Source organism: Genypterus blacodes, unplaced genomic scaffold (genome assembly GCF_046128005.1).
Source record: "Genypterus blacodes isolate CSIRO-AG114 ecotype Tasmania unplaced genomic scaffold, CSIRO-AGI_Gbla_v1 ptg000133l_1, whole genome shotgun sequence".
Classification (NCBI taxonomy): Eukaryota; Metazoa; Chordata; class Actinopteri; order Ophidiiformes; family Ophidiidae; genus Genypterus; species Genypterus blacodes.
The window spans coordinates 3,771,717-3,795,967 of NW_027466935.1; the positions used below are offsets into that span (position 1 = coordinate 3,771,717).

Consider the following 24,251-nt stretch of genomic DNA (forward strand, 5'->3'; position numbering starts at 1 on the left):
GTGGTGGGAGGAAAGCAGATCACCACAAAGACATACATGCAGAAACAGAGAGAACCAGCCAATACACACAAATGTGTGAGTTACAAGCAGACCTTGGGGACCTTGCGGGTTTTGGCAATTGAGGAGGGTGGAAGAGGAGTCTTAGGAGTCTGTGGTCTCTCCTCATCTGGAGCAACATCTGGATTCAGCGTAAAAACGGTTTCCAGATCAATCTGAGGCAAAAACAAGATAACCAACATATGCAGATACATTCACTAAATGCTGCAAAAATAACACGTATGACATTTGTATACTAATAGCCATGCTAGTGCAAGTATTTAAGTATTAACTAGAATAGCAGTCATTAGAGCTCATTACTCCACCAAGGCAAAATAAGCCTCTACAAACACATACGTACACTGTACAGCAATTCTATTAATGTGCCCCCTGTCCAAAGAGATAGTTTAGTCTGCCAGATCAAACTGGATCAAACTGCTATTATGGAGGTACCAGCACAGAAGTCAAATCAAATAGAAATTAGTTTTAGTACTACATTTAATACTTTGTAGAAGTAATCTCTGTGCTGAGCTGTCAGGCTGAACCTGATTAGGTCACTTAAGCAATGAACTTGGAGTGTATTCAAGTATCTGATGAAAGTTGGGTAGCAGAAACCTCTGTGCTCGTGGCAGCTGTACCTCTTTCCCTTTGGTGTCTCCATTCTCGATCCATTCCACTGTCACACTATCATTGTCTTCATGCAGGGATGTGACCATTGCCTTGTGTATTCGTCCTGCAGAGGGACATAGAGAGAGTATGTAAGGGGCTTTAGAGAACTGCTGCATGGGATGGGTCACCTATAGGGTTCATGGTTCTTGAACCACCTTCACACACCAGCCATTCAAAATGTGCAAACTGAGCCAGCCTCATATACAACTGAGCATGTATTTCTATATTGTAGGAAAGAGTTTTATGGGTTTCAAAGCTTTGACATTCGGTTTCCCAGACAGAGACAGATGGGAGATAAAATGTTTGTTGTACTCTGCTTGTTTATCTCCATACCATCGGTCCGTTTGATCTCCACGTAAACACCAACGGAAATCCTCCCGAAAATAGCGGCCATCTCTGCAGACAGAGGTGTGTGTACATGTGAGCAGAAGTTACACAAAACTCCACGTGTGCGTGTGTACAGAGACCTTATAAAGTTATCTGACGCCATAGCAGTATTTATGACGTACTGGCCGACCCCACATATGTCATAGGCCAATGACGTCTGGGCTCACATACATGGACTTCTGTCAGCAGAGATACCGCTGTCTTCGGGAAATTTTCCATCGGGATTTACTTGGAAATCAAACGGAACGACGATATTTTGCTCGCTAAACACACTGAGACCGACACACACACTCATCACCGTCTGACTGCTGGTACTAATGAGAGACTACACGGATTGCAGCATCCTGTCAGAGCTTTTCTCTTTTCTCTGCTGTGTGGAAAACCGGAGTGTTAAAGCTTTGATACACATTAAACTCCCCTTTGTCGAGCTACCGTAGTCGCTCGCTCGTTCATAAAATGACAGCGTGTGCCAGACCGGTACACCTGCCCAGTAAAAAAATAACGATCGGCAATGTGACTTAAATGTAATATAAACACAAACATTTGAAAAGCAATGGTTTGTTGAGATTTTTGGACAGGCGCTAAGTGGGCAGCTCAGCATAGCCACACGGGTCCTTGGATTACTGCTTTTTGACCAATCGCGTGAGCGCCGAGAGGAAAGACAAACACAGAGACGTAAACAAACGCACGCGCACACTCACTCACGCTATTAGTCCCATTATTATTATTTTATTGCCAATTTACTGAATCAAGTTTCCCTTGATCAACTGTAAGGAAGCCAACCAGCCACTAAGTAAAGAGAGCTAAAAACAAAGAAGGAATATCAGAGTGGAGTGCAAAATAATTTATTTTAAGGGAACGGCACCTACCCGAGTGCTCGAAAGTAGACCAAAGTAACAGAAAACAAGAAACAACAATAAATAAACGTACTGAATCACATCACAAATCGCTGAAAAAAAGAAACTAACTGGAGAAATCATGTTTAAAGATATGCATGGAGCTGCGCCCAAGGGGAGTTACCCCACTGAATGGCTCAAAGCTCTTTAAATAGACATTAAAATTATTTGTAGGCCCTCCTAGATTCAACCATTCACAAAATGCAACATGAAAATAAAGAAACAAAGAGAAATAAAAAGTCAAATGTGTGTTATTTCCCACTCCTTTGCCTTTAACGTGTTTTGTATTCATTGTTTGTACAAATATTTGTTACTAACTCATAAATTAAGTCAAATGAATCTAAACAACAGGATTTCTTCACCTCTATTTTATGTCGCAATCAACACTTTATACACATCAACACCTTCATGTTGCTTAGTTTTTAATGTAGTTTGTTTAGGTGCCGCTGGGTCTCCCTCGCCTTCAGTGGCATTTCGAACTCTTTGGCAGTAGACCTCAACATTGATTTCGTACTTCTTGAGGATCACCTCTTTGTCCATGGACTCCAGCTAGGGTCAAAAGTCACCAGGAACTGCTTAGTGTCATTAGAGTCTTTGAGTCTAGGTAACATTGGCTCTTGAACTGAAGCTATTAGGTTCTGCTGCCATCATGACGTTTGCCTTCCACCTCCATCTGAAGTTAGGTGACTTGGTGCTGCATCATTTTCTAACGTTCATGTTTATTTGTTTCACATTCAAGAGACAGGGTGAGAGATTTCTTCTGTACCTGAAGAGGGCAGCAGTACTGCGGCGCCTTCTTCATCTTCATTTGGTTCCACTTCCTCAGGCCCAATTGCACCTCTGTCATGATGCCTCGTCTCGTTGAGAGAAGAAATAAAAACTATGCATTACTCCTGGTAGGTGTACCGATCAAACAATTGGCAGTCTGTTCTGTGAGGAAAGCGTGACTCCCCTTCCTCACACAAACCCATCTTAACAGTAAACAACATCAACGACCTGGAACACGAGAGAGAACGATAAAGTCTTCAAAAATGAGGCGCAATGCAGAAGGTGACGTCAGCGGTTTATAAAACCGGTCAGTAAGTAAGAATCCTCCATGAAATCCATTCAAAACAAATAAGCCTTTGCCCTTTTTTATGAAGCACTTGTAAGTTAACACATCACACGCAGAATATTCGGCAGGAGGATGTAGAGCGATGAGAGACTGCCCTTTGGTTTGTGACTGAATGAATGGAGCAGAAGCGACGAGAGCTTGTACAGTGCAAGGACCACACACACACACACTCACACTCACACACATTACTATACAGTAAAACCAGCTGAGCTAAACCAGCCATTTCTTTTAAAGGGGGTGAACCTTTCTTCTTTCCGAGATGAGTCAGATTAGAACGTCTTCAGCTCGGTTGGGGAAAACATCTGATAACCAAATATTACAGTGAAACGTCAAATCTCGTGTGCGTGCATGCGTCTATAGTGCACGGGGCCTCCTGGGCGTGATTTGTTGACTGGCTTGCTCCTCTTCTTGGAGTGCAGAACGGAAAGACCGCACTTTATCTGAAGGAGGAAATATAACAGTCAGTGGAGAAGACAAGTTCAATTTCCAGGTGATGGAGGAGAGATTAGTAGGAGACATTTTTGGCACGTTTTAGAAATTCTTTACCTCTTAGCTCAGCAAGAATGTCAACCTTTTGATCCAGGATTTGTTCTAGTTGAGTGACATATGAGTCCACGTCGTAGTCCACTTCATCAGTCATTTCCAGAAGGACCTTCTCCTCCTCCAGCCAGCGGATTGATTCCTGCACAGAGCACACTGCACATAAGCTCTTCTTTCTTCTCTACAGCTTGACAGCACAAGTTAAGAGCACTGGATGAAAACAGATCCTTTACTAAAGATTAATTTTACATATATTCTGCACATTTCAATGGGTTCTGAGCTGTATGTGCTCAAATAAAATCAACTCAGTGATCCCATGGAAAGCTTCCTGAATGTTATTGTACCTGGAACACAGCCTTGTGGTCCTCCAGAACCTGCTCCTCCATTTCCACCAGCTGAGAAACTGCCTCATGGAAAGTAAAGAGCTGTGGGGAAACCTCTTCCTCCTAAAGAATGTGACCAACATTAATATTGACCAATGACAAATTAATGTTTTAAGTTAATATGCACAATTATGCACAATTATACACACATAGAGCAAAGCGAGAGGTAAGTGTGTGAATGTGTCCGTCTTACATTCTGTTCACAGAGCAGCTTAAGATCGTCTCTCTGTGGGGAGCTTCCCATGCCCCACTGAGCCTCCAGCACCTCCAGCTGGTCCAGGTGTCCACCCTGACAGTTCTCCATTACTGCGGTTGGGTCCACAGCGAGCGCTTGCACCCTGACAACACACAGTGCCGTTAGAATGATGCATACAAATAAAATAATCTCCATGGATACCTCCATCCAAAAAAAGAAAGCTATGACTTGATAATATGTTGTTGTTGTAAGGTGTCATAGAGGGGAACTGGGGAGGGAGCTAGTGGACGTAGACGTAGTGATATACTCATACTCGAATGTAGGTGAGAGCTCAGAGCGGCCGCCTACATTCCGACTCTGGGAGAAAGGAATATCAGAGGGACTGATTCCAAACTCCTTTACTCTGGGAAGACAGAAATACAAAAACACAGCTGAAACAATGAGTCCATCATCATCATTTTAATTATCAAAGCAAGTTGCTGTCAACACATCCATTTCTCACAAGCATGGGTGTTAAATGAGAGAGTGTGCAGGGTCAACAGTGATTATTCATTGGCAAAGATTTAATCAGTTCTGCTCTGTCTTACCTGTTTGCATATCTCAGTGTGTTCAGTGTGTTTTCACAGGATGCCATTCCAGGAGAGATTGTAGCGATCTGTAAAAGGAATCATCACAGTTACACACATGCCTACTTGAAAACTATAACTGCTACCATGACACATTTTCATTATTTTCGTGCATAGTGAGGCCACAGTATCTGCAGGGTGTCTGATCTATTACCATGCATGTTCGGGAGTTTTCCCCGATGAAGGAGTCCCTCAGCACCTGGGTTAATTTACTGGCTCGAAATGGGGTGTGGGGTTTGTTTCGGCCCAGAGCTCGAATACACTCCTGCAGGAAACCAGGAGACATCATCAGTGGCTGTGTTTACCTGAAGGGAATAACAGTTTGAATATACACACTACAGTCTGCAGATTAGAGGCTGGATGAAAACCAACCAGCTGCGGAGTCAAATCAGCCAACTAGAATCCAGAAGCACCTTTAAAACCTTACATTAAAATGTGATCAGTATCCAGATATCTGGGTAATGACACCAGAACTTGGAAATTGCATTTACATGTTATTTCCATGACATTAAAAATCATTATTATCTGCATTCTTCCTGATCTTTGATTGGATTTTAGGCAATTCATATGTCTATTTTACATTTACACCGTGCATTAACAAGCATCGTTCCTTATCTGGATAACTTGCAGTTATGCAAATCATTGTTCAAATGTGTGTCTGCATGTGGAAAACCTGTTCAAGCATTACATTCAGGATATCTCATGCACTGAGAGGGAGGGAGACCTTGAGTGCCAGCAGGCTCTTGTTGATCTCGGCTCCTTCTAGGCGAGTCTGGCGGTCAGCGCTGGATGTGTCGGCGCCTCTCTCATTCCCTGCCAGGTCAATAAGTGAGAACTTTCCATGCATCTTTCCCCGCCGACGCAGAATAATCTGAAAAACAGCGTGGCTTCGAGAAGAGTGGGCATTGGCCGACGTCTGACCAGAGGTCCTGAGGAAGACAGAGATGCAGGTTAAAACACACAAGGAATGAGGGAGACACAGCGACCAACACATTACACATGACTTCTGTGTTTACCTGCAGCTGTTTCCCACTTCGATGAGCTTGAGGACATCGTCTGTGTTTTTCACTTCCTTCTCCTGCAGCCCCACAACCTGGACCTGCTGCTTCCCATCCTCTAGGACCCGTAATTTGGCTTTGCGGTTTAGCAGGTCAAACACCTTTAACACAAGCAATCACATAAGGAAAACAATAACCTGACATACATAGTCAGAAACAACATGCATGCTAAAAATGGAATTGGATCATAAAACTATTTTATTCTATTACTTGCCTTGCCGCTGTAAATCTCAAAAAATGTGGCAAACACTTGGAGATCTAGCTTTTTGTAGGCTGGCTTCTTCAGCATGAGAAAGACGTCTCTGGCTGCACCAAGAAAGAAAAGCAGAGGCTCAAATAAATCAATATGAGTCCTACTGGATTCTGCTGTTTCATTTTCGGACACTTCTTTGTTTATTATTGCTGGAGTACAAACAATCTACAACAGACTTGGGGGGTGGGGGGTATTGCTATTGCTATTCAATTGCTATTGCTATTGAAAACTGCAGTGATATTGGTGATGAATACAGTCTATAGAAGCCATAAAATGGCACTCAGGGCCAAACCCTTATAGATACTAACCAGAAAGTGCGTAGATCCCTTTAGAGCAGTCCTGGTTCTTTCCTGAAAAGTCCCCTCCCATAGTCTAAAGGAAACATCAGTGACAACAGTTAATATGGCAAATACTGAGGAATGCACTGATCTTCATGCAGACATAGAAAGTCAAAATAAAACACTCACATGTGTTTTCCCACTTCCAGTTTGCCCGTATGCAAAACAGGTTGCCATTCCCCTCTCAAAAATAGTTTCAACTAAAGGCTGTGCAGTGAACCTGGGAGCAAATGAGTGTGTTAATAGAAACATCTTTACAGCTGCAGTTCTGGACGCACAAGTGTTGATGGTCACTGTACCTGTAGACCATTTCATTGGTGGAGTTCTCATCACAGGCGTAGTCAAATCGGAAAGTTTGGTTCTCCAGGTAGCGGGTAAGGTCGACCTTCTGCTTGGGCTCATGGACCATTACCACATCCTTACTGGGGATGGTGATCACATCCAAATCCTTAACTGTCAACTCTAAAGAAATGCACAAAAATCCACATTTTTACCACTTTGAAACCACAAGTGGAACTACAGAAACAACCATGAACTATTCATTTACCTTTTTTATTGAGTGGGCGAGCACGGACACATACACAGATTCTATGCTCGTCAATCTGAAACATCAAAAATATGGTTACATTGTAACTTTTTGCAGTTTTTGTAGCCCTGATGATTCTTTCAGACAAACATCTTTCAATCAAAGATATCTTAAAAGCTCTCCTAAGATGTTTGTTTTAACTCGTCCTCTCTCTTCCGACGGTTGATGGAGGATTGACCCTGGAAGGAAGGACCTAAACCAGACTCACCAGATCAGTAGTGGTTAGTGGCCTGTAGTCCAGACTGGCTCTGAAGTCTGTGATCATACACATGATCTCATAGTTGGGCAGAGTGGCATCCACTTCCTTTAGTGACACACAAAATAATCAAGTGATGTTAATCAAGTTACAAAAAAATAATAACAAATAACAAATAATAACAAGAAAGGCTGGACATTGAAGACTATGCATCCCTCTTCTATCAGTGTGTGTACTTGCTGCCCCTTACTTGTGCTTTCTTCTCTCTGAGTTCTTGCTGTTGTAGTCGTCTCTTCTCCCTTTTCTCCTGTAGTTTCTCCACTTCTTTCACACAATTGGATTTCCTTCGCGCTGGGAAACAAACAACATGGATAAAACAATATTACAAATCATACCTAATCGAATTTAAAATTATTTTGCATCTTTCGAAGCCCACTTTGAGTAATTGTTTGTGATATTGGGCTACACAAATAAATTGACTTGACTTTACAAATGAACAAATTCTAGGATGTATATGAGGACTTGATTTATCGGGGGCATACAAAAACATTTATCTTCACCCCAACAGTCATAGCAGAATGCCACAACAAACACCCTTGTATGAGTCTAGAAAGTGAACTGGTGAACAACAGTGAAAGAGCCTTTGATGCCCTCGGACACAGCTGTGTGTGAGCATGACATCACTGTGTTGAGCCTCTGCTGCACGTAGCAACAAATACAACGCCGCAGATCTATAAAGGGGAAAGGTTTTTGGTCTAGGAGGCAATCTATACGTATAGTACATAGAAAAATGATCAATTCAATCTTCCTCAACAATTCACTGTAATCCAGCCTGACCTGTGTGTGTATGTGTGTGTTACCATTCTGTTGCTGTAACAGGGTCTGGTTTGCTGTAAGCTGGGGTGCTATGGCTGGTGGAGGAGGTTCTGGAGCTTGGATCTGCTGGCTGGGACGAGCCCGAGTGGTTCCTACTGCTGCAGCTGTATTCCACAAAAAAGGGCAAAATACACAACAATCGATCATTTCTATGTGGCAAAACAGACACACACAGTTGGTTCAGGTCTCCTTAAAACCTATGTTGAGCAGAATTTGCACATGTTAATGCAAAGAGCAAATGAATCAAGTTCAGAATACAATCAAGCCTACCACAAAGGGCTTCATTCATCAACCACATGTGTGTACAAATTTGCTCGCCAAATGCACTGTGGAGTCTCAAAGACCACATAATGCTGGCATCCTGGATTTATAGTCTACGTTTCTGGGATTTTATTTCACAAACCATTCTACTCCTGCATCTGCTGGCCTATATACTTTGCAGTGAATCACTACTGTCCACTGACATGCCATGTGCTCCTGTCCTCTCCTTTGTGGTGGACTTAGGCTCACCGGCAGGAGATCCATCACCTTGGTTCCGACCTACGAGAAGCTTTGCAACTGCAACATTTTTTGTGTGTAGTTTTAGGTCAAATCCCCTGGACCTACTGCATTTAATACACAGGTGTTGTTAAAAACATGCAGAGGGCACATTTTCATGACCTCCTTCCATGCCTTGTTTATTCTCACATACCTCTACTGGCACTCAGAAATATTTCTTTTCTGAACTCAACTTCACCAGGACTTGTTGTGTTTGTGTGGCATCCATACATTCATTTTCTATCGCCACTTAATTTCCATCAAATGTTCTGTCAGATAATGTGCTTAAAATTACTTTGAATATGAAGATGCCACTTATAGCAACAGGTTGCCCCTTGAACATGGACGCTAATGGTGGAGCAAGGAGGAGACACAGGCTTTAATAGTGTAATGACCCACCTACCATCTGATCACAATGTAGGAATTCAGATACGGACACGTTTCAATGCAAGGTGTAAATGTAATACAAGTCCAGATAACACATACAGACGCAGAGATTTTAATACAAGATGTAATCAGGCTAATGTATTGGAGTAATGGGAGAACAGATTGCACATATGTGGTATTTGCTGAAAATGCAGAGAAAATATTGCTTGTGTGGACTGTGGAGGGTAAATAAGCATTACATCTCAACCGGATAGGAGATACTACTGCTGTAATGAAAAGTCAACACTCCTGCGTTATCTCTGGTTCAAATATTGGGTCAGTAGGTTTCTGGACATACCTCTGTTCTCCCGAGGAGTGTTGTCAGCCTTCGGTATCGCTGTAGCTCGTCTAGCCTGAAAAAAAGGGAATTTAAACATAACTATCATTCTATAAACACCAATCACAAATCCTAATATTTACAAAGCATCCATCCACCAATGCTCTACACCTGCTTATCCTGTTCAGGGTCACTGGGGGCTGGAGCCTTAAGGTGAGAGGCAAGAAACACCATGGAGACACACACACACACACACACACACACACACACACACACACACACACACACACACAGACCAACTTATTCACACTTGCAACAGGCAGTTTAAACAGGGGACAACATGCAAACACACACAGAGAGGTTCCCTGTCAGCTTTAAACTCAGGAGAAAAATATCTTTGACAGCAGTTACAAGCAGACCTTGGGGACTTTACTGGCTTTGGCAACAGAGGAGGGTGGAAGAGAAGCTTCAGGACTCTGTGGTATCTCCTCATCTGGAACAACATCTGGATTCAGTGCAAAGACGCTTTCCAGATCAATCTGAGGCAGAAACAAGACAACATAATCAACATATGCAGAGGAAAACACTAAGTTGGGTAGTAGAAACCTCTGTGCTCCAGGCAGCTGTACCTCTTTCCCTTTGGTGTCTCCATTCTCGATCCATTCTACTGTCACACTATCATTGTCTTCATGCAGGGATGTGACCATTGCCTGGTGTATTCGACCTGCAGAGGGACATAGAGAAGAGAGAGAATGTAAGGAGTTGCTTTAAAGACCTGCTCACTGCTGCATGGGATGGGTCGCCTATAGGGTTTATGCTTCTTGACCCACATTCACACACCACATCAACCATGCATGTGAACACTGAGCTAGTGTTCAACCTCATATACATCTGAGCATGTATTTCTATATTTATTCTATAGGACACACAAATATCAAGAATTAAACTAGTAAAGAATTTAAATTGTGAACATTTACTAGGTTATAGTGAGGATGAATGGGTGTGGTCCATGTTTGAACTGACTTCACGTGTCCTTCATTCATTCATTCATCCATTCCACACCAACTGATTTGCTGCATTACTGGCGATTGTACAGCAAACAGCTCACATAAATCCCATTAATGATCCGTTATTTCCTGGAGGCCGATGACACAAAAATGCGGACAGAAGGGAGAGGCTCCATCATCGGTCTGAGTTCAGTTGGATGATGCGGCTCATATTCGCGCACAAATCTCGTCGTTTTCTCTAAGTTTTGATTAGCTACGACGCAGACACATGAGCGGGCTGGGCGAGTGACATCTGCGGCGAACGTCAGCCACAGTCACGGGCAGTACAGGTGGACCGGTGCGTGTGTACCGGACTCACAGACAATGTCGGAACCAGACGAGGCCACTGCAGCATGACAAAGGGGGAATTTTGTGTGTTTCAAAGCTTTGGCACTCGGTTTTCCAGACAGCATCCAGAGGAAAAAGCTCTGACAGGATGCTAGCTAGCAAAAACAGCCAAGTTACTCTAAAAGGGAGGCTCTTAAAAAGGGGGTATCTTCTCTCATCAGGACCAGGCAGACGGAGATGAGTGCGTGTGTGTGTGTCTGTTGTCTCTGTGTGTGTAGCTATAGCAACATACCGTCGCTCCGTTTGATCTCCACGTAAATGCCGACGAATATCTTCCCGAAAATAGCGGCCATCTCTGCCGACAGAAATCTGTGCGATTGCTGTGCGTGTGCGCGTGTGCGCGTAAGCCAAGCCCGTCCGAACTGTGTTACTGCAGGAGCTGTGACGTCACCGTTACTCTGAGAAAAGATAGAGTTTCGACAGTACGCATGCGCGGATGTCGCCCTCCGCCACTACCCGAGTCCAACAGTAAATTACTCACAAACAATTAAATAATAATGACATAAAACAGATTAAAAAAAATAATGAAGTTGCATTTTGCTGGGACAAGGATTTTTTTATTTTTCAATGATTTATTTATTTATTTATTTCTAGGTCCAATCCACGTTGACATACTGCAAACGTGATGGTTGTTGTTGTTTTAGCATAATGTCTGTAAACAAAATAAATTTTCCATTTTAAAATGAATTAAGGCATTTCCTCTATAAAATGATCTACAAACAAAACTTTTTAAAATTACTATAAGATGTAACACTATGTGTAACGACCCATTAAAGTCAAGTAAAGTTAAATGTAATATCTTTGTGTTTGTCTATCTCTATCTTTAATATAATAGAAAAGAAAGTTCAGCCTTGGAGGTTTGTGCTGAAGTTGCAGAAGAGAATTGCTTGTAAATGTGACTCTACTGAACGCAAGATGGCAGCAGAGAGCTATCACAGCAACCCAACATGGACGACTCCTCTCTGTTTCCTTTTTGTGTTGTAAATCGCTGCGCTGTAGTTTCTTATTCGCAAGACGAAAAGTAGAAAAATGGCAATTAAACTAAGGCAAAATGTATTCAATATAAACTAAATCTGAACACTTGATTAATTCTATGCAGGGTAAATGTCATGCACCTTAAACAAGCATGTGGCTTTTAAACTAATGCATTATTCCAGCTCATATACCAGTAGTTGATGCAAAGAGATATATCACAAATATATGTGGAAAAGTCCTTTAAAAGTGTCCTTTGTGTTCAGTATGTACACTTTAACTTGCAGCAAAATGATATAAAATTAATGTGGCTTAAATGTTTTTCACAGGTAATAACTAGGGGGGAATACTAATATATAATTCAAAGCTCCCACATTTGCACTAATGCAGGAAGAAAGAGACAAAAGGAAGGAACTTGAGAGCATTGAGATGCACCCACAGCGGCTCATCTAAACATCTGTCAGGCTGGCACAGCACCCCCACTCGCCCACTCATGCACCACCACCATGAAGCCTGCCCTAAGCTGTAGCTGTCACTCCGTGTGTGTAGCGACCATCCATCCCCAAAGATGAATGAAGATTCTCCCTCTCTCTCGCCACAACTTATTCACACATTACCCCTCTCTCGCTTTTTCATTGTCAACACTCGCTCACCACACCTTCCATCTCTCACTCTGCCCCCACACAAACATCCATTCACAGAGAGACAGATACACAAACACCAACCACGTCCCCCTTTCTCCCTATCAGTTTGTCCTCTCCCTGAGGTGTTGGCCATCACTGTCTCTCGCAAGCGTTTCCCCAGCAACCACAACCTCCCTCCTGTCAGACTTGCGTGTGTCTTTTTTTCTGTTTGCTTTGGTTTCCAGAGGATTAATGGACAGACATTAATGTGCAGGAGTTTGGTCTAGGTGTGTGGTAGCAGGTTAAGCACAATTAAAAACAAACATAATTCAATGAAACAACATTTTGTGCAAAACTATGGAAGTATACAAGAGGGAATGTTAAATTTAAGCAAAATACTTAAGTGGTATGGCATTTGAGTGACACAGGAAAACACTGGCTGAGCTGTAAGCCCTTGAGCTCAGACTATGCATGCATGCTCATTTCTGGGGATCATTCGCATTATTTTACATACCAATATTGCATGTATTGCAGCTATTGCCAGGGATCTATTTTGCAATCATGGATAATTCATGATCCACAGACACTGCATATGAAAATCCTTTGAAGGGGGGGTTTGGGACTGGTGAATTCCCTTTTTTAATCATTTACCACAGACTGCTCTACCAACCTGAGCCTGAGACTATGCACTATATGTACCCTCTATGTTGAGATCTATAACTTTACGGTTCACATGGTCAACTTTGAAAAATAATAATAAGGCATAACAATGAAGTGCTGTGTGGTGAGTTCTATCGTATCTTATCTAATCTCATTTTATGCTGAAATAAATTGAAATGTATCATCGACATTTATTGAACAAACAGGTCAGAATGCTTTGCCATTCTGACTTGTATGTCTTAAAATGTGTCTGACTGGCTGTGTCTGTGTCTTCTACTTTGAATATCAATTATCATATTATATCAATGGGATGTAGGGGTACAAACAGTCCAAGTTCAAAGGAGTGACCCTTCGTCCTCACTGTAAAATATAATTTGGTCATTGTGGGCCTTTAAAGCGGGTTCAGGAAGCAATAGCTGTGTGTGTGCATTGTAACACAGCAGCCATTCCACTGCTAATTATCAATCGCTGTCACGTGCATACATCAGAGAAAAAGAAACACAGAGGAGTGAAAGGCCCCAACCGTGATCAGTGCTTTGTGTGGACAAAGGAGGCAGTGGAGTCAGACCGTCCATTGTAATGATTCTATTTCCATGGTGGAGATGTGGCAGCCGAACAGCTTTAGTAGGTAATGGTTTCTGGCAACGATGGGGCCCTTAGTCCTGTTCAGTGGAGCTGCAAGATCCCCTCAGGGATTCATCGGCAGTTAGAGTCCGAGCTATCATTTCTCCTGTCTCAGTGTGGGCATGTTATTTAACGAGAAAACTTAGCTTATCGTTAACCTCACACAATCTTCTTTTATGCGCAAAAAGGTTTCAGGCTGCCGTGGGTACACTTGGCTAAACAATGTTGTTGTCTTCCTGCAAACGTCATTATCATGTGAAATTAGATCATTTGGAATTCAGGAATGGTATCAATGTAGTTCTGGCTATACTGAAATGGGATGAAGAACTGTTCTCATAGGCTGGAGATCCTTAATAGGCAAAGAGAGGCAGAAACTGTAAATGTGGTCAGTCATGAAAAAGCAAGAAAAAAGGAGAAGAAGAAGAGGGGTGGGTGGGGGTTGCTGCTGTAGCTGAGTGAAGAGGATGAGGGGGAGAGGGAGGCATCTGCTCTGGGGATAGGGTGTGTTACTTTGAAGTGTGTGGTGGGACTGTGTGCAGCACAAAATCCCCCAATCCTTCATCTATCTGGCTTCCTTTGCCGTGATGTTTGCTCATTATGTTTTCATGGGATGTTTCTAGAGGCCTGAGTAGGATCTTCTGGCCCAGGAGAAACAAACTGTAGGGGAATGGGAATGCGGCACGGAGTCAGAGCTGATGGTGTTTTTTCAGGTTGCCTGTTGACACTGATTGATGTTTGCTTACATCAGAAATATGGCTTTGAATCAAACCGATAACCTGATGTAAAGATTTTGATTCCTTGAATAGCAGATTTGACCGAAAATGATCAAGAACAGACTTTTGCTTTCCGTTTTAACCTTCTGACCATTACTTTCATTATTACACACTGAGAAAATAATCACATTAGATGTTTTCCTTTTGTCTTGACAGAATAGCCCCGCATCCTTTCCCATCCCTGCCCTTTGTTCTCATTATGTCAAACTAATGTCAATAACGAGCTCTCCTTATTAAAAATACTCAGACATTTGTTTGTATTAAAATCATTAAATCTTTGTGTCATATCTGATATTCTCTTGATGCTTCTCTTTTGAATCTGTCTTCGTTTAGTTTAATATCCATCACAGCACTTGATGCATTGCGTAATGAGTCCCAAAAAAATGTCATAAGAGCAACGGTGATGAGGAAATGCATGATAATTGCAGGATGTCCTTAAGTGTCATTTTTGCCTTCTTGACCTCACAAATTGAACCGATTGTAGGTTTCACCAAAATGACAAATGAGAAGAATGCTGTTAGTCCTGCACTGTATGTATACATAGCAACATAGTAACATACATAGCAACATGAATAAAAATGTAGAGGGACAACACAATATATTCAATCAAAAGCATTTCAAAACAGCAATGTCTTCAGTCTGGATAGTCTGTGATAGACTGGCAGCAGGTCAAGGGTGGACTCTGTCTCTCATCCAGTGCCTGCTGGGATCGCCATTTCTGGAACAAGGTATAGAGAGTGCAAGGCTGGATATGGTCATTTGCATATATACAATGGTAGGTACGAGGTTAAGTTACAGTCAGATATTGCATTCTAAAAGAGCATGGTTTGACCTGATACACCCTAAACCAGAATCTATGTAGACTTGCACTGTAATGAGATGCTGCGTGGCAGAAATCCAATATTGCCCAACAACCTCCCCACCCATCTACTATCAACCAGGCCATAAACTGGCCCACATTTAATCAAGTGCTTAGTCTCCGTGAACTATGAAATCTTATCATTGCATGTCTGAGACTTGCCAACTGAAGGAAAATTGACATCTCACAAATGATGTTCCTCCTGTTTTGGATGTGATTCCATCGATTCTTCTTGTCCCTTATCTTTAGCTTGTGTGCCCTTCCTGTTCCACTGCTCGTCACTTATTTCAATATGGCTGTTTCACGGCTAGATGATAAAGCCATTATCTAACCTATTCAAAGGCTGTCACACAGTGTCGCTGTGCGGGTAACAATTAATTTTCTCCAGTGACTACGTCTCCGCCGCTCCCTGAATCCAGATTAAATTTCTTTGTCAATTTTTATTTGAAAATGTATATTTCACAAACGGCTGTGCCATTCAAATTGGCACACGTGACTGCGCTCTGAATCCATTTGATTCCCCTCAGCGGGGCCCTGGAGCTGTCAGCCGGCGAGTCAGTGGGACGCTGTAGATTGTGACAAACTGCAGCAGATGACAGAGGAAAGATGACAGGCAGCGATAGTGCTGCACTGTTGGCAGGAGGGAATTTATTCAAATGCTCCATCACATTATTTCACATACATTACATGGAAATGTGTGAATGTGATTATGGTTGGCGGCCGCTTTAGATGATACAAACATTGGTAGAAATAAAGCACAACTAATAATATTAAGGTGTTTCACATGTGTTTGTGTTGTACTTTAACAAATAACCTGCTTGTTATTGAATTCTTAGCAATATCTGAAAGGTGAGAATTGTGTACAGGCTTGTTGGATTTATATAATAAAAGATTTTAAGAAATGTATTCAATTTCTTTACATATCTGATTTCAAGGTAATCTTAGTAATAGTCTGAATTTACACAGGGAAAAGCAGACAGACGGTTGGGCCTTGGTGGGGGTATGAGCTCTCTGCAGTAAACTAGAGTCACAGCTACTTACTTGCACTAACTGAAATTCTGATATTACAATAGATAATGGTTATTATATTAATTACTTTCTCTTTAGGCCTGTGTTTTAAACCATTTGTCTACACTTCTTCACTGTTGTAGTGCTGCAGTACACACACTGCATAGCAAATGATCTCAGATGAATATTTCCACATTCTCACATTGTTAGGTGAGGGAACCATTCTTGATCCCCCACCAATCCTCTGAACCTGCGCTTTGACAAAGCTGGTGGGGGTAAAGCATTTTTCTTTATGAAATATGTATGGTGTATTCAGCACCAAATGTGTCACCACTATCTTACTGTGAACAGCATGCCACGATCCAATCCTTTATGAAAAATGTATGTGTTGCTGTGGTTGCCAGAGAACTTGCAAACTTCGGTTCGATTAGGCAGAAATCAAAGCTGGAACCTCAGTGAGGAATAATTTAGCATCACTCACATGTGTTTGGTCATGTCAGTGAATGAAGAGGAGAAGAAGTTCCTCTGTTGCGTAAACCAACCTCCCACATCCCAGAGCTCAGAGTGAGGAAACACAAAACACAACCAAGCAGCCCATAAGAAACAATGAATCTCACTCACGCTGTGTAAAAGCCTATGGGATTGATCCAGAAAATACAGTGGTAAATAAACGATAACAACACATAGGGGAGGCCTCAAAAACTTTAGAAACAAGCTCCATCAAGTAAAACCACCTACTTTATGCTTTGATTGATTGCTATAGGTTTAGACAGAGAGACATTTGAACATTGGACTCTCTGTCTTTCCTTGAGAAGTTTAGATTTATGTAGACGTGTCGAAGGCCTTGTCCTCCACTCCACAGACAACTATTGATCACCTACACCTGGATTACAGATGCCTGGATTGCGCTAATTAATAATCATAAATCTCTACGAATTTTAAGCAGACTTTCTAAGGGAGGATTGGACACTGATGGACAACCACACCTCCAGACCCTGAGTCAGACGTTCACTCATAATATAAATGATTAAAACACCAACGCTTTTCCACTTTTCAGACGGCTCTGTTCAGAGTAAGAGGGTTACAATGACTTTGGGCCAACTCACTTCAGGCTGCAGTTACAGCTTCAAACCTGTGAGTGGTGCTGCAAACCACCGTGTCCACCGCGTGTGATTATACAGAAGCTCCTTCAGGATTTGCTCACTGATTACAAAACAGGACAATCAACACTGGATCAGACAGAATGAGGGCCTCTGGGTATTCCTTCATACACTGTCTCTCTCTCTCTCACACACACACACACATACACACACACACAAAATTGTCTCATTCACTTCATCTGTGATTTCGGCTCGAGACAATCTATTACAGATTATTTACATTTCGCTGCACTGTAAACAACAAATGAGGCATTATTTTGGAGTGCTCAGTTGTTGTTTATACTGCCTCATATAACAACCAAGTGTGGAGGAATTTTCACAAATAAATTAGAAATGTATTTTCATATTCATATTTTGTAGTTTGAGATAAAATCTTATTTATGTTTAAGTCTTTCTCTCTTTCTTCTCTTCAATCAAGTATCTTAAGGAAGAACTTAAGACTGTAAGCTTTTACCCATCCCCACTTTGGTTGTAAATATTACAACATAGTAATGTTACTAGAAGAAGAAGTTACTTTTTTATCTGTTCGTCAAAAGTAATCACAAAAAAATGGAATGAATGGAATACAGAAGAACTGAACAAAGGAATACAACTTTGCAATGATCACTAAAGTTGCAGGATATGATGGAAGATCATTATTATTATTACAGCACTCGAGTGCAAGGAGGTTTTTCAAGTACTTCCCATTCCCTAATTCCTGGTCCATTTTTTAGCCCGTACTCCAGTGTTGGTACTTGGCAATGGTTCAGGAACTGTTCCGGGTGAAGCTTCCAAAACCTTCACCAGTCAGACTCAAAAATACTAAATGATGCAGCAAAATATAATAAATTGTTGGTTCAGTTCAACAGAAACCAAGCAGTGTGCTCCAGTAGCACCAGTATGAAGGATTTGTTAACATTATGGATGTTTGCAAACAGGCTGAGGATGGTGAATTGTGTGTTTCTGTTGTGGCTGTGGGAGTGTAGATGTCACTTATCTTATTTCTAGAGACCTCAAAGTACTTGAAGTACAGTTGGACCCAGAGTCTCGGTCCAACTTTGTGTTGTTTTGCTTCCAGCCTGTAGAAATATCACGTATAAAGCACTTTCTGCCCCCTCCTGAGACAGTCATTTGGCATGCTGGCAGCTTTGGCAGCAATCACTGGAATGACCTGGCTTAATGTAGCGAAGAGATCAGTAGACCACGGTGAAAATGATTGCACACACTCCTTCCATCTCCCTCTCTCACGCACACACACACACTCATGCACACACAGAGGCAGAAACATCTGTGACCGACTTAACAAAAGACCAGGGACCTGGTTTAAGAAGGATCGTCAGCATGGCACATAAGCACTCCGAGCCAACGTACACATGTTTGCTTACAGCTGAGTGGCTGAGAGTAAACAAGTGCTGTATTTTGCTCCTGTTGTTTTTTCTGTGTAGTCTATCCTCTTCATCCTTTGTACCTTCAGAAGCAGCTTTGACTTGATGTTTGGTGACTGATGCTGTGAAAAGAGCCTCGGGCAGCATTCTTGTAAGCATTAAAAATGTGCGTTTCATCATGGCAACTTTCTCCCACATGAATATTGTGGGCAGAAGGGGCAAAGGCAGTAGAAAAGTGCTGGATGAAATGATGTCCTGGCACTAAAAGAGGGTATTTATGGGTATGGACTAAGAACACTGGGAAAGATCATTAGATTAATATCTTATTAGTGTGAAATGATATGGATAGTTTTCTCAGCACTCGTGACTTGACTACCAATTAGACATGTCAGATTTGTGAAACGTGATTCACTGTTAGTGGTATTTTGTTACACAGTGTGGCCTTTGTGAAGCTTTACTATATTAAATTAAAGGATCAAGAGTTCTTTCGACAATTCATATCCATTGACATTTAATGTGCTCACACAGCGCACATTGTGCCTCTGTGGAGCAAACAATCGATGCACTCTGTGTTTCTCTCTGGACCTCCAGGATTCTGCAGCCCAGAGAGTATATTTACCGTGCAAGCAGGATGCCACTGTTCAACCAAGGGGAGAGTCGTGCACACACACTATGTGGAATCACAAGAGGTGAAGAGGTGGTCAGGTTGCTGCCCTCTTCACACTCATCTATTCCGCTCACGTTTTGGGCAGAGAAGGCGGACAGACGAGGGCAAGGTTAGCTCCTTCACAGCTGAACCCCGAAATGTCATAGAGGGCAGCGCATCATTGCCATGGAAACCAAGCTTCAGTAAAATTTGATTTTGATCAACAATGAGGTTCTGATGAGATCCTTCTCACCCACTCTCTGTGCAGTGTGTTTGTCCAAGGATGGATTCTTTTTTAACTCCAGCAGTAATTGGACTTGGGGAAAGAGGGCTGCATCTTAATCCTTTATGTTTTCTACTTCCCTTTCCATATAGAGTCTTGGTTGGTGTGTATAATTTCCTCTCTCCATAGTGCAGCTCACAGCAAAATGTAAAACTCAGAAATATTGTACTACTAAACTAAAGAGGTGAACATCTCTTTAATAGGCCATAATACACAAACAACACACCCGAATCATAAACATCAACATTACTGTATCCAATACTGCAAAGGCCCCACTGCCTGCGATATGAACCCTTCTGTCTAGACACCCATTATCCGCCTGCACCTAAAACAGCGGAATCAATACCATCGCAGGGAGTCATAATGGCCCAATTACTGTTTGTAGGTTTGTCAATGCTACGTCTCTGAGGATGCCTGCAAAAGGCCACACGGACACACCGAGTGCAGGAGTAATGCCATACATTTGTAATTGTGTAAGCATGTATGTGTGTATGTCTGTGTGTTTGTGTGTGTACTAGAAAATATTTTGTATCTGGCACCACTCTGACATTTAAAGAGAAAAAGGTGAGGTAGCTATTGTTATTTTCTGTTTGTTTGTATTGTGGCAGTGGGAATGAAAGAAGTGCATGTTGCAGTATTTTTATGCGTTAACTATGTAGTCATTAATTCTAGCAGCACATTCTACCAATAAGATTAGTGTTATTGATTTTCTAGGCTCATCCAGTATATATGGAACTCTCTATGCTCCTCGTTCTTATATTTGTTTATTACAACAAAGATAAGATAACATCAAATTGTATTCGTCCCAGAGGAAACAGCTGAAAACACCTTTTCTCACGACACTCCTGTCAGCAATGTTACTTCCTCCATCTTATTAACAAGTGATCTCACATTTCCCATTTACATTTCCAGCCTGTACCTCCTTCACCTTTCATATCATCTCATTCGAGCCCTGCAACTCAATTATTTCCTCCTCATCTCCTTGCAAATTGCAGGTCACAAGCAAAGCCACCTGGTTGGAGGCTCAAGATTTGATCTCTGGTTTAAGCATCGGATCCAACTGCTGCGTTCGCCGGGACGCTGCAACAGAGCGAGTTTGTCCGTCTGCTTGATTTGAAATTGCAAATTGAAAAATGTGAAATTGAAAAAGTCAAATTTAGTTTAGAAAAAAAAGCCTCAAATATCACCGGAACGTTTGGATCATTTTCAATCCATTGAACTCTGAATATGGATTTGACTCTGAAGCACTTGAAAGATGCCATATGAATAAATTTGACCACCTGACCTTCTTACTTAGACAACTTCAACTACATACTGAAGGTTGCGCCATGTGAAATTAATTAGGCCTTTCATGTTGGTTGGGAGGTCAATTTTGAGTTCGATATTCTGTATGTGTATGATCAGAGAAGAGCAGAGCAGCATATGAAATGGGGGCGGCAGAAAGAAGATATGTGGATTCTTCACTTTACTTGTTAATACTGAATGAGGCAGAAAAAGTCAATACCTTGAAAGATACCTACAGCCATCCACTCTCACAAAATCCAAATTTGTTCAGCATTAATAGTCAAACAGTTGGGAAAGTAATCGAATTTGCATATCTGACAGGAAAAGGAATCAGAAGGACTGTTGATGTCATCGATCCCATGATCCCATCCCTTTCATAAACAGGGCAGTAACAGGTAACAGCCTCGGTTCTAATGACTAGTTCAGGTATGCTGAAGGTCATTTCATGTTATTAATATAGAAATGTGTGCGTATGTGTGCGTATGTGTGCGTAGATGCTTGGTTTTGTTTGCATGAGCACTTTATTACCCTCCATCCCTCTTCGGCTTCTACCTTCCTCCACCTCCACCTTCACCAGGCCATGAAGGATGGCCCAACAGAGGACTACATAAATCAACAGCCATAGCGCAAGGTACCCACCTCCAGCTGTGAGGGGTTTGCTACAATGACATAAATAAAGGTGAGGAGGGAGGAAAAGGAAGGGTGCTTTCAATTATAAATATCATGACTAAATTGGCAATAATAGCGTATCTCACACATCTTTAACTGCTGGAAAGTTTGGCCCAGGATCTGACATTAAGTCACCGTCCCAACCTCATGTCCTCTCTGTGGTGGTCTGTCGCACCAGGGGAAGGCGAGAGATAAACTGAAGAGGCAGGCTGTGAGAGGGTTCTTTTTGGGACCATTAGTCAGAGGCGGGGACACTATCAAGGCGTTGATTACAATGGTGTCGAGTATCCCCTCCGGGTGCTCTCCTCTTCATTCATATTCTGCTCTTTAAACATCCCATTCATCAATTACCACTGCTGCAGTGGCCGCTATTGTTCCTGTGGATGTATACACACACACACACACACACACACACACACACACACACACACACACACACACACACGCACACATACACACACAACATGTGCCATCATTTCACACATGCACTCACACAAACGCAAATAGCAGATAATCTAATTTAATGATTATTATTTTCTCAATCTTGTTGCTTGCTGTCTTTACATGGACGGTGCTGTGAATCCTTAAAACAGAAGCTGTAACGCAATGCAGGCTTTTCCACTTCATGCATTCATGCCCACACACACACACACTGCAGTTCAATCACTACAAGCACAACTGAATAAGTGAACAGATGATAATGGAGCTTGGGGGTTTTTTTTACAATAAAATGCAATCTGTACCTGGATAAATGATCTGGATGCTGACATTTATACTTGACTTTAAAAAAAGCATTCTTGTCATCTGGATTCTGCTCTCACTGTGATCATCTATGTAGGTGGGCTGTTCTGTATTTCCTCCTGGCTCCATTGGTGAGCTACATCCATTTTTCTATCGTCAAACTTCAGCGACAAGAGAACAACAAGAGAAGATTAGGCAGCACAACATTGTGGAGTGTTTTAAGCCACAATGTGTCATAGATGTATGGATTGTATTAACACCTGCCTAACGTATCTGGATTGCGTAATGCAGAGTTTGTTGTTGTTTTCTTCTTGCTGTGACTGGTAGTAGCAGCTTGACGGTGTCTCATGGTGTGACCCTGAGGATACACATGCCACCTTAGTAACTGGCCTCATCTGCTACTTGATGCAAACAAAGTAGTGAGAAGAGAGCAATACAATGAAGTACAGAGCCTGACTTCACAAAAGGAATGTGCCCCCCTCTGCCTCTGGTGTGCTCCAGCAGAGGCAGCCAGCATCAGAGTCCATTTGTCACTTTACAGATCACTAGCTCCTCTGAAAGATGTGGAGGGCTACAACCCCAAATCTGGCACGGCGAGGGGTAGGCTCGAAAATGGGGGGTTGGGTGGGTATGTGCAAGGGGAGAGAGCCAAGGGTGTGCATATGAATGAAGGGGTATTTAACAGAACCTCCTATGGCAAGGGAGTGTATATATGAGAGAGAGAGAGAGAGAGAGTGTAGAATGTAGTAGACAAGAGAAAATCATCACCGCTGTGTACAGTCTGGGTCCAGATGGGGAATAAAACATGCATGAGTTGCTTGCAGCTCCAGAAATAATTACAGTCATTTAGCCAGGCGACATATAGACTGCATCTGACCCAACCACGAGCAAATGTGTGCGCACGCTCACACACACACATACACACACTGTATATATATATATATATATATATATATTTCACATTAATAATAGATACTGAAACCAATGTATTCATGTAGGCTGCATACAAATGAGCAGAGAGAACAAGACAATGAGCTAAACGATTGTGTGTGTTTCAGGAATAGTAGAGGGTGTTGGGGGTTACTTTCCACGGATCAGAGGCCAGACACGTTCATCCATATCACGCTTACTCAACCTTTTGCACCATAGAGCATTCTCATTAACACCTCCTGTCCAGAGTGTGACCTCTTACATTAACTGGCTCTGGAGAACAATGTGAATAACACCGTTTCAGCAATATAAAGATATGAGGGGAATAATAGAATTAAGATTGAAATTAAATTCAAAACTGCAGCACAAATTAAAATGAGGTCAGCCGGGAATACTGACTTAACACAAAGGAGAGTAAATACAGGGATGGAACTTTTAATGGGCGAGAGGAGGCATACAGGTTTTTACAGATCACCGGCATGTCACAGGGCTGACACACACACACCAACATGCGCGCGCACACACCCACCCACCCACCCACCCACCCACCCAACCACACACACACACACACACACACACACACACACACACACACACACACACACACACACACACACACACACACACACACACACACACACAAACCCATTCCCACATATGGGCAATTTAGAGTTTCCATTGCACAGACCTTGGTAAGGGCCTTCATTCTACGAGGTCTGACAGGGGTTCATGCAACAGAAACGATTTACTGATCAAATTGAATCTATTTGATATATTAAAATACAGTGCAGTCCAGAATGTAATCTATCAGGATTATACTGTAGATGAAATGATGAAGGTCCAGTGAGATGGGGCCAGGTAGCAGTC

At 42.2% G+C, this 24,251-nt stretch overlaps 1 protein-coding gene across 1 annotated transcript; it reads right to left on the reverse strand.

Annotated features, from left to right (window-relative positions):
• Positions 1–3,372: 3,372 nt before the first annotated feature.
• LOC143010990 (kinesin-like protein KIF2A) lies at positions 3,373–11,081 on the reverse strand. Its single transcript, XM_076163633.1, has 21 exons — positions 11,021–11,081; positions 10,024–10,118; positions 9,814–9,933; positions 9,416–9,470; positions 8,139–8,249; positions 7,529–7,629; positions 7,291–7,386; positions 7,044–7,098; positions 6,796–6,958; positions 6,626–6,716; positions 6,467–6,530; positions 6,120–6,211; positions 5,864–6,006; positions 5,572–5,776; positions 5,002–5,112; positions 4,809–4,876; positions 4,514–4,624; positions 4,219–4,372; positions 3,987–4,088; positions 3,649–3,784; positions 3,373–3,542 (listed from the first exon to the last, which is right to left on the reverse strand). Exons 1-21 carry the CDS (start codon positions 11,079–11,081, stop codon positions 3,457–3,459), a joined length of 2,220 nt encoding a protein of 739 aa, XP_076019748.1. The 3' UTR covers positions 3,373–3,456.
• Positions 11,082–24,251: the final 13,170 nt, after the last annotated feature.